Source organism: Ursus americanus, chromosome 6 (genome assembly GCF_024610735.1).
Source record: "Ursus americanus isolate L20-20 chromosome 6, mUrsAme1.1.p, whole genome shotgun sequence".
Taxonomy (NCBI): Eukaryota; Metazoa; Chordata; class Mammalia; order Carnivora; family Ursidae; genus Ursus; species Ursus americanus.
In genome coordinates this window covers 308,390-319,325 of record NC_142132.1, presented here as the reverse complement: position 1 = coordinate 319,325, position 10,936 = coordinate 308,390, and the positions used below count along the sequence as shown (strand labels likewise).

Sequence of the window (10,936 nt, the reverse complement as noted above, 5' to 3'; positions counted from 1 at the left end):
AGGAGGTCCTTGCAGGCCTGAGCCCAGGGGAGGCTGGGTAAGAGCAGAAGTAACCTGAGTATTGGAGGGCCGCCTGCTGGGCAGAGGGCTCGCCCTCTGCTCTCCCATTGGTGAGAGGGGAGGCGGGGGGTGCTTTCCGGGGTGGCAGACCCTCCCTGCTGCCCTGTATTAGGTCCATCTGCTGCCTGGGTTGTGAGCTGTAGTGCCCGTGGCTGCATGTTAGCTGACGGCCAGCAGTGCATGGTGGGGTCTCTGTCCTGGGAGAGGACGTGGAGGATACTGCATGGCCACAGTTTGAGGCAAGGACGGCAGCCGGAGGAGCGGGACAACAGGAGAGGTGCCAGCGGCCTCCTTCCCATGACAGGGGGGCTGGGGCAGCCTCTGCGCCTGTGCCCTGGGGTATGTGCCGGCTGGCCAGTGCTGACCACTCTGAATGACCAGAGTCAGGGTCAGCTGGGCAGAGCAGTCTTGCACACTGGGGGCCCCATAGTGGGCTGGGGAACTGCATCCGGGTCTAGTGTTGGTGGATAGCTAGGCCGTCTTCCTGGGCAGCCAAAACCTGCCTCCTGGCCAGTGCCACAGACACGGGAGGGCCGCATGAGCGTTTCAGCGGGTCCACAGCAGTTCACAACCCCCACCCCCGCTCTTGCTACGTCTCCAGGAGAGAGACGGTGGAAAGCAAGTGGCTCAGCCCATAGGAGACCCTCACTGGCAAGTCAGAGGGTTGGCAGGCCACAGGCAGAGTCCCCACCCGGGACACAGCCCTGCCTGGAGGGTCCTTGGGGTCATCCATGCTCACCCTCCTGGTCTCTGGGCTGCGTCAGGGGGGCATCCTGGAACCTGCTCAGACCCCTTGGGTGGGTGACCCCAAACATGCTATGTCCCCACAAGCTGACCTGGGCAAGTGGATTGATTCCCCCACCCCTGCGATCCCTCACGAGGAGTCATAAGCCTGGGGGGGGGGGTCCCCAAGATGGACTGACTATGGGACCACTTGCAAGTTGTGCAGGACTCTGTGGGATCTGGGTGGTCCCCACCGGCACAGCTGTGAGGGTTTGAGCTCCTCCACACATGGCACGGGGGAAGCAGGCCAGCTGTCCTCACCTCCAGGCACATGGGAGGAATGGGAAATTCGGGACTGGAGAACTGTGAGAACCCTGGATAGGGAGGCACTTGCTGAGGCCTCTTTCTAGTCTTTGTAACAGTCATGTTCAACAGTGAAAATGGTTTTCCAAACGAGGCTTGTCCTGGAGTCAAGGCTAAGAAAAATAGCCCCAGTTCCCTGGGTCAGGACCCAACACCCCAGACAAAGTGCTAGGCTTGCAGGGGCCAGGGCTCGTGTGCAGAGCATGGACTCAAGTCCTGGTACAGCCTGGACAGTGGTCTGTGTCCAGCTGAATTCTGGAGGTGGCAGCTGAAAAGCATTCTGAGCCCCAGGACATGGAGTCATGGGGGCCCTACTGAAAAGACTGCTTCTTCCGGGACATGGCCCACATTGGTCCCATTCCTGGGACCTGGGGACAGGCAGGGGACTGGTCTGTCAGTACTGCTGGGGGTTTGCGTTTGCCTGACCGCTCACTGCTGGGCTGCATGGCCACAAAAGGCAGGGGCTCACAGCCAGAGCAGGTGTGGCTAGGGCGTGGGTTATTTTGTTACTGGCTGGCACTGTTAAGGAGAGCTTTGCTGAGTGCACTGTGGGTCTGGGGAGGGGACGCAGCCAAGGGACCCCCAGCCCATCAGGAACCAGGGTGAGTGTTCCAGGGGCTAGTTCAGGTAGTGAGTGTGCACACATGTGTGAGTCCAGGCCCACGTGTATACGCTGTGCCCATGTATGTATGTGGTGTGTGCATTGGCGTGTGACTCTGTGTGTGTGGTGTGTGGACCTGTGTGTGGCGGGGGGAGGATGGGCGCAGGCAGAAAGGTGCACATGGCTGCCATGGGTCCAGCAACTGGACATCATCTGGGAGAAGACTTCACCGGTCAGGCCTCCTGCCTCACTGCTAGCTCTGGGCTCCATACTCGTGGGGTCACTGCCAGCCTCTGTCCAGCTACCCCCTTGGACAACTCATTGGTGCCTGTTGGCCCAGAGCAGCCAGTGGGCAGGGTCCAGCCCTGGGGACGGATTGGGCACTAAGGAACTGAGCTCAGCTCCCATTAAAACCCCTCCTCACTGGTGCTGCAGCCCCTCACCCTTCCCTGCAGACAGCCACCCTCCGGTACCCCTTCCTCTCCAGCAGGTCCCCCCCAACAATGCCACCCCCAGCTTCCAGCCAGGAGGTGATATGACTGCTTGCAACTTCGCACTTCAGGGCCCCTGGCTGCCCGGTTTCCAGCGAACAAATAATCCAGGGTGACAGCCCCAGGCGAGGAGAGCAGGGCCCCCCATGGGCTTCCTCTGACAGTTGTGTTGGGCGCATAGGTAAGACTGTTTCACTAGTAATCAATCTGGTTTGTTGGATGAAAATGCTAAAAATTCGACCATACATAATTTCATTTGTGAAAACTTGACAATTCTTGTTCCCAGTCTTCTTGAGTCTAGAGTAAGGACCACCAGGGACAAGGAGTCTCGAATAAGGACAAGGAGTCTAGAATAAGGCCCCCCCCCCAGGTGACAAGGAGTCTAGAATAAGGACCCCCCCAGATGACAAGGAGTCTAGAATAAGGACCCCCCCAGGTGACAAGGAGTCTAGAATAAGGACCCCCCCGCCCAGGTGACAAGGAGTCTGGAATAAGGACCCCCCACCCAGGTGACAAGGAGTCTACAATAAGGACCCCCCCACCCAGGTGACAAGGAGTCTGGAATAAGGACTCCCCACCCAGGTGACAAAGAGTCTAGAATAAGGACCCCCCCGCCCAGGTGACAAGGAGTCTGGAATAAGGACCCCCCCGCCCAGGTGACAAGGAGTCTAGAATAAGGACCCCCCACCCAGGTGACAAGGAGTCTACAATAAGGACCCCCCCGCCCAGGTGACAAGGAGTCTGGAATAAGGACCCCCCACCCAGGTGACAAGGAGTCTACAATAAGGACCCCCACCCTCAGGTGACAAAGAGTGTACAATGAGGAGATGTTCCCCCCTCCCCACGTGGCAAGCAACGGATAACCTGGGTCCAGTCTCCTTCTGAGCGACTTCCCCCAAGAGGGCAAGGTCCAAGGTCCACTCGCTGGCTGCCACAGGGACTCTAGGCCTGGCTGCAGTCCTGGGATATAGACAAGGTGCGTAGACCCCAAAGAGGGGGGCAGGGCCGGCCCCTCCGTTCCTGGGCCTCCAGTGGGGTTGGGGCGCGAGGTCCCTCTTACCGGCCTGCAGTGCTCTGTGTCCCAACAGCGCCGCATGGCCTGGAGCCGCAGCCACAACCTCTCCACGCAGGGGCCCTTCATCCTGCTGGGCTTCCCGGGGCCGCAGGGCCTGCACGTGGGGCTCTTCCTCCTCTTCCTGGTCACGTACGTGCTCACGGTGGCCGGGAACCTGGCCATCATCTCCCTGGTCGGGGCGCACCGGCGCCTCCGGACGCCCATGTACTTCTTCCTCTGCAACCTGTCCTTCCTGGAGATCTGGTTCACCACGGCCTGCGCGCCCAAGGCGCTGGCGGCGATCGCCTCGCGCAGCGGAGCCATCTCCCCGGCCGGCTGCGCGGCGCAGATGTACTTCGTCTTCTCGCTCGGCTGCACCGAGTACTTCCTGCTGGCCGCGATGGCTTACGACCGCTACCTGGCCGTCTGCCGGCCGCTGCGCTACGGCAGCGTCATGACGCCCGGGCTCTCCGCCCGCCTCGCTCTGGGCTCCTGGCTGGGCGGCTTCTCCGCCATCAGCGTGCCGGCTGCCCTCATCGCCCGCCTCTCCTTCTGCGGCTCCCGCGTCATCAACCACTTCTTCTGCGACATCGCGCCCTGGATCGTGCTGTCGTGCAGCGACACGCGGGTCGTGGAGCTGGCGTCCTTCGGCATTGCCTTCTGCGTCATCGTGAGCTCCTGCTTCATCACGCTCGTCTCCTACGCCTGCATCATCGTCACCATCGTCAGGATGCGCTCCGCCGACGGTCGGCACAGAGCCTTCTCCACCTGCTCCTCCCACCTCACGGTGGTCCTCATCTGGTACGGCTCCACCATCTTCCTGCACGTGCGGACCTCAGTGGAGAGCTCGCTGGACCTGACCAAGGCGGTCACGGTGCTTAACACCATGGTCACTCCGGTGCTGAACCCCTTCATATACACCCTGAGGAACAAGGACGTCAAGGACGCTCTGCGGAGGTGGGCACAGGGGAAGTGAGCCCCTCGGAGACCACCCAGGAGGACTGGGCCCTCTGACTGTCCCGCCTGCGGGAGCCAGTTCTCAGCATCATTCTCTCTGGACCGGCTGAAAACAGCACCCAGATATCACAACGTGGTCAGGGGCTCTTGGGTGGCAGGGGGCTTTGGTCTGGGTGCTCCGTGGTGTGGAGAAGCCCCCCACCCCATCCTGGCCTCAGGGAGTTCCCACCCCTCTCACAGGCCTTGCCTACGGGTGCTCAGTCCCTTGAGTTCCAAACCCAGATTCTGGAAGAGAAATGGGGACACATGGCCCCTAAGAAGCACTATACGTACTTGCAGGTACGCCCTGCCCACCAAGTACTGGGCCCTGGGCCAGCCTGTGAGCCCCCAGCCTGCTCTGGGTCTTGTGAGTGAGGGGTGGGCTGTCTGCTCTTGGGATTTTTCCCCACTGCCAACACCTGTGGTCTCATGAATCTTCCCTCTGGTGGCGGCGGGAAGGTGAACCACGAAGGAGAGAACTCGGAGAAATGTGTGTGCAGACCTTGTGGAGGAAGCCTGGCAGCCTTTGAGGGCCATTTGGAGTCAGCGTGTGGGTTTGCCCCCGAGCACGCTCACCAGGGCTTGCCTCCTCCTGGGGTCTGCTCTGGGGTGCACAGGTGTCACAGGGAGGGGAGCTTGGTAAGTCATGAGAGGTCCTCCGGGTCCAGAACCTCTGTGAGAGGCCCGGTCTGGCCCGACAGGCCATCATCACGTGGGCTCCAAGCCTCTGCCAGCCTGACTTGGGCCAGTCATGTAATTACTCTGAACCTCTGTGTCTTGTCTACACACAGAGCCTGTGAATGTGTGGCCTCATGGAGCCCTCAGGAGTATTAAACGAATCGGTGCCCAAAGTGCTAAGCACAGGGTCTGATGGGAGCCAGTGCTTAGGAGATGCGGTTGTTACCACCGTCCCCACACGCAGCAGACGCAGTCGTGCCTCTCTTTCCACCTCGCCAGGCAGAGCTGACAGATGGCAGCTGGTCCCAGAACGGGGTGGGCGGGGGCGTCTGTGCCTTTGCTCAGCCTGGGAGGGTGTGAAGCCCTTCAGTGGTTCCCCGCGGGGACAGGGGTGCAGAGCGGGTGTTGGGGACCAGGGAGGAGGGTCCGGCGGGGGCGTCTTTGTCAAATTTCTGACCTCTCCAGGACTGTTTTCTCACGGCAAACGTGGTGGTCACAGTGAGGCTCGTCGGCTGTCGGGACGGTGGGATTCATACCTGTGAGGTCCTCCGGGGCATTTACAGTGAAATGGTCTTTCCGTAGCTTTTGTGACTCAACAAGTCACACCAGGACAAGACAGCCTCAGACCTTCCTTAGGAAAGTTTAGGTTTCAAAATGGGCATCTAGAATGTTGGGGGGCAGCAAATTAGAGCAGCTCGTTGAACACTTAGTTTGAACACTGTGCTCTTTGAATTACGAATGTTAGTGTGTAAGCCTCGGTCTGAGTCCTGCTCACACTCACCTGGGAACCCTGTGGACACGGGCTTCTTGCTGCCGTGGGGTAGAGCTCCAGGTCCTCTGAGCCTGGCCAGTCTCGGCTCTGAGGGTTTCTGGGTCCTCCATAAGTCCGTGAACGAGAACGAGCTTTTAACATTTCCCGCTGTTTCATCCTTTCCTCTCTTTTTAAGGGAAATTTTTTAAAGGATTTTTAAAATAATAGACTTTAAGAGGACTTTAAAGTTTACAGAAAAATTGAGCAGAAAGTAGAGTTCCCACTTCCCTCTCCCCCAGTTTTTCCTTATTAACATCTTGCAGTAGTGTGGGTACATATGTTACAATCGATGAACCAATGTTCATACATTATTATTAACTAACGACTGTAATTTACATCAGGGTTCACTCTGAGTAGTATACATTCTGTGGGTCTTGACAAATGCATATGTAATGTACCCACCATTACGGTATTATACAGAAGTTTCACTGACCTAAAAATCCTCCGTGTTCCATGTGTTCTTCCCTCCTCCTCTCCTTCCTGAACCCCTGACAACATCTGATCTTTTTACTTTCTCTACAGTTTTATGACATATAATTGGAATGGTACAGTATGCAGCATTTCCAGATTGACTTCTTTCCCTCAGCAACGTGCATGTAAGCTTCCTCCAGGTCATTTTTGTGACTTGATAGACCATTTCTTTTTTTATTACTGAATAATATTCCATTGTCTGGATGAATGCTGTTTATTCACTTATTCATTTATTGAAGAACATCTTGGCTGCTTCCGGATCTTGGCAATTACAAATAAAGCTGTTACAAACATTCAGATGTAGGTTTCTGTGTATGTATGTTTTCGACTTATTTGGGTAGATACCTAGGAGTGTGATTTCTGGATAGTAGGGTAAGACCGTGCTTAGTAATGTAAGAGACTAGCCAACTGTTTTCTAGGGCGGCTGCCCCATTTTGCATTCCTTCCAGCAACGCATGAGAGTCCCTACTGGTCCGCGTCTTTGCCAGCATTTGGTGTTGCCAGCGTGTTGGATTCGAGTCATTCTGCTGCGTGTGTAGCGGTAGCTCATGGTTGTTCTAATTTGCCATCCTTAACAAGCATCTTTTCATATGCTTATTTTCCACCTGTACATTTTCTTTGGTGGGGTGTCTGCTCATTTTTAAATTGGATTCTCTGTTTTCTTATTGGTTTTTTTAATAGCCTATTTATTTATTTATTTTTGTTATTTTTAATTTTTTTTTATTATGTTCAGTTAGCCACTGTATAGTACATCATTAGTTTTTGATGTAGTGTTCAGCGATTCATTAGTGGTGTATAACACCCAGTGCTCATCACCACACGTCCCTCCTTAATGCCCACCACCTCGCTACCCCATCCCTCCACCTCCCTCCCCTCCGAAACCCTCAGATTGTTTCCCGGAGTCTAGAGTTTTTCATGGTTTGTCTCCCTCTCTGATTTCTCCCCCTTCAGTTTTCCCTTCCTTCCCCCATGGTCCTCCGTACTATTCCTTATGTTCCATGTATGAGTGAAACTGTATGATAATTGTCTTTCTCTGCTTGACTTATTTCACTTAGCGTAATCCCCTCCAGTTCCATCCACGTAGATGTAAATGGTGGGTAATCATCCTTTCTGATGGCTGAGTAATATTCTGTTATACATACGAACCACATCTTCTTCATCCATTCTTCTGTTGAAGGGCATCTCGGCTCCTTCTACAGTTTGGCTATTGTGGACATTGCTGCTATGAACATTGGGGTGCATGTGCCCCTTCTTTTCACTACATCTGTATCTTTGGGGTAAATACGTAATAGTGCAATTGCTGGATCATAGGGTAGCTCTATTTTTAACGTCTTGAGGAACCTCCGTACTGTTTTCCAGAGTCCCTGCACCAGCTTGCATTCCCACCAACAGTGTAAGAGGGATCCCCTTTCTCCACATCCTCTCCAACATTTGTTTCCTGCCTTGTCCATTTTAGCCATTCTGACTGGTGTGAGGTGGTGTCTCTTTGTGGTTTTGATTCGTATTTCCCTGATGGCTAGTGATGTGAAGCATTTTTTTCATGTGTCTGTTGGCCATTTGCATGTCTTCTTTGGGGAAGTGTCTGTTCATGTTTTCTGCCCATTTCTTGACTGGATGTTTTCTTATTGTTGAGTTTTAAGTGTTCTTTTAATATTTTGGATACAAGTCTTTTATCTGATATGTATCTTTTGCAGAAGTTTTAATTTTAATGAAGTCCAGCATACTGACATTTCCTCTCACGGATTGTGTTTTTGGTGTTGTACCTAAAAAAGTCATCGCCAAACCCAAGGCCACTTTGGTTTTCTCCTATGGTACCTTCTGGAAGTTCTATAGTTTGCATTTCACATTCAGTTCTAGGGTCTATTTTGAATTAATTTTTTGGGTGAAAAGTGTAAGGTCACTATCTACATTTTTTTTTTTTTTTGCACGTGGACATCCAGTTGTTCCAGCACCATTTGTTGAAAAGTCTGTCCTTTCAATTTAGGAAACAAAACAGACGAACATAGGGGAAGGGAAGGAAAAATAAGATGAAATCAGAGAGGGAGGCAAACCATAAGAGACTCTTAATCATAGGAAACTGAGTGTTGCTGGAGGGAGGGGGTGGGGGGATGGGGTCACTGGGTGATGGGCATTAAGAAGCACACGTAATAGAATGAGCACTGGGTGCTATATGCAACTGATGAGTCCCTAAATTCTACCCTTGAAATGAATAATACACCATATGTTATTTAAATTTAATTTAAGGGGCGCCTGTGTAGCGCAGTCGTTAAGCATCTGCCTTCGGCTCAGGGTGTGGTCCCAGCATTCGGGGGATCAAGCCCCGCATCAGGCTCCTCCGCTGGGAGCCTGCTTCTTCCTCTCCCACTCCCCCTGCTTGTGTTCCCTCTTTTGCTGGCTGTCTCTCTGTCAGATAAATAAATAAAATCTTGAAAAAAAATAAATTGAATTTAAATAAAAAAAGAAAAAGGAAAGACTATCCTTTCTCCATTGTATTGTCTTTGCTTCTTTGCCAATGATGAGTTGACTGCAGTTCCATGGGCTTGTTCTGTTTCACTGATCAGTTAGTCTATTCTCTCACTAGTACTATGCTGGCTTGATTACTGTAACTTTATAGTAAGTCTTGACCTCAGGTAGTATCAGTCTTCTGACTTTGTCCTCCTTTTAGTTTTGTGATGGCTAAATTTTAAAATCAGTTTGTTGATATCTGCAAATTAGCTTGCTGGAATTTTGATTGGGATTACATTGAATTTATAAATATAATTGGAATGAATTGACATCTTAACAATATTGACTCTTCTTATGCACCAGCATGGAACATCTTTCTATTTATTTATTTTCTTTGATTTCTTTCTTTGGAGTTTATACCTAAGTATTTAATTTTTGCCAATGTAAATGCTATTGTGTTTTAAATTTCAAATTCTATTTGTTTATTGCTGAGATATGGGTAATATATAAAAACGACTGACTTGTATATTGAACTTGTATTTTGCAACCTTGTAATTACTTATTAGTTACAGGAGTTTTTCTCATCATTTTTTTGGGGGGGATTTTCTACATAGACAATCATGTCATCTGAGAACAGAATTTTCTTTTTTCCCTCTCAGTCTGTATACTTTTATTTCCTTTTCTTATTACATTAGCTCAGTCTTTCAGTTTGATGTTGAGTGTAAGTAGCAAGATGGGACATCCTTGCCTTTTTCCCAGTCTCAGGAGGGAAAGCATCTAGTTTCTCATCGTTAAGCATGACATTAGCTGTAGGTTTTTTGTAGATGTTATCAAGTTGAGGAATTTTCCCTCCATTCCTAGTTTGCTAAGTTTTCATTATGAGCGGGTATTGGATTTTTCTCAAATGATTTTTCCATATCTATTGATATGATCATGTGATTTTTCTTCTTTAGCCCTTAAATGTGATGGATTACATTAATTGATTTTTAGAGGTCCCATCTTATATACCTGGAACAAATCCCACCTGATTGTGGTGTATAATTTTTTTAAAGAAATTGTTGAATTTGATTTGCTAACATTTTTTGAGGCTTTTCATATCTATGTTCATGAGAGATCTTGGTCTATAGTAATGTCTTTGTCTGGTTTTGGTATTGGGGTGATGCTGGCTTTACAGAATGAGTTAGGAAGTAATCCCTCTGCTTCTAGTTTCTGGAAGAGCTTGTAGAGAACTGGTATCCTTTCCTTCTTAAGTGTTTGGCAGAACTTAACAGTGAAACCATCTGGGTCTGGGGTTTTTTCTTCTTGAAGGTTATTAATTATTGGTTCAATTTCCTTAGTAGACACATGAACTTTTTTTAAGGGGACAAATAACCTTACTTTTTTTCCTAATTAGTAAAGCATGTATGCTCATTGTAAGGGTGGTTAAGGAATAACCACATTAATGGTTTAGCGTATATTTAGATTGTCTGAAATGCTTTTCTAAGTATATCCTCACTCTTATAAAAATAGAATCACAGGACATCAAACCTAAATTTCCATTTAATATATGAATATATTTTCATATCAACAAATAACAGTTCTAAGTCTTATTTTTTTGCATGCTAATTTTAAATATATTTAATAATTATATGCAACATTTTGAAAAAACTTACTTAAAACATGAAACTTCACTTCCAAGAATTTCACTGAGGAAGACAAACATTTATTTTATTTTTTTACTCTAAAAAATTTATTTATTTATTTATTTATTTATTTATTTATTTATTTATTTATGTTCAGTTAGCCACTGTATAGCACATGATTAGTTTTTGATGTCGTGTTCAACGATTCATTAGTTACATGTAACACCCATAGGGGAAGGGAGGGGAATCTGAAGGGGGAGAAATAGGAGAGGGAGATGAAGCATGAGAGACTATGGACCCCAGGAGACAAACTGGGGTTTGTTCTGAAGGGAGGGGGGTTGGGGGGAGGATAACAGGGTGATGGGTATAAAGGAGGGCATGTGTCGTGATGTGCACTGGGTGTTATACATGACTCTTATTTTTTAATTAATAGTTATCTTCCCAGTAAATGGATATACTATCATTTATTTCACCAACTTCCTACTAATTGGCGTTTAGTGGATCTCAATGTTTTTCTTTTATAGATAATACTGCAAGAAATGTGCATGAACGAGCCTCTTTGGACTCCTGGTTGATTCTTTGACAAATTACTGCGAAGTTGCATCAAAAGGCCGTACCAGT

The 10,936-nt window shown here is 49.6% G+C and overlaps 1 protein-coding gene across 1 annotated transcript; it reads left to right on the top strand.

Annotated features, from left to right (window-relative positions):
* Window positions 1-3,186: 3,186 nt before the first annotated feature.
* Window positions 3,187-5,276, top strand: LOC123799997 (olfactory receptor 287-like). The gene has a single exon (XM_045809347.2). The coding sequence runs from the start codon at window positions 3,333-3,335 to the stop codon at window positions 4,266-4,268; it is 936 nt and encodes a 311-aa protein (XP_045665303.1). The 5' UTR covers window positions 3,187-3,332; the 3' UTR covers window positions 4,269-5,276.
* The last annotated feature ends 5,660 nt before the right edge of the window (window positions 5,277-10,936 follow it).

Bases quoted from the DNA above. Each gene is read 5' to 3' on its own strand.
- LOC123799997 (XM_045809347.2), top strand. From the start codon at position 3,333: ATGGCCTGGAGCCGCAGCCACAACCTCTCCACGCAGGGGCCCTTCATC.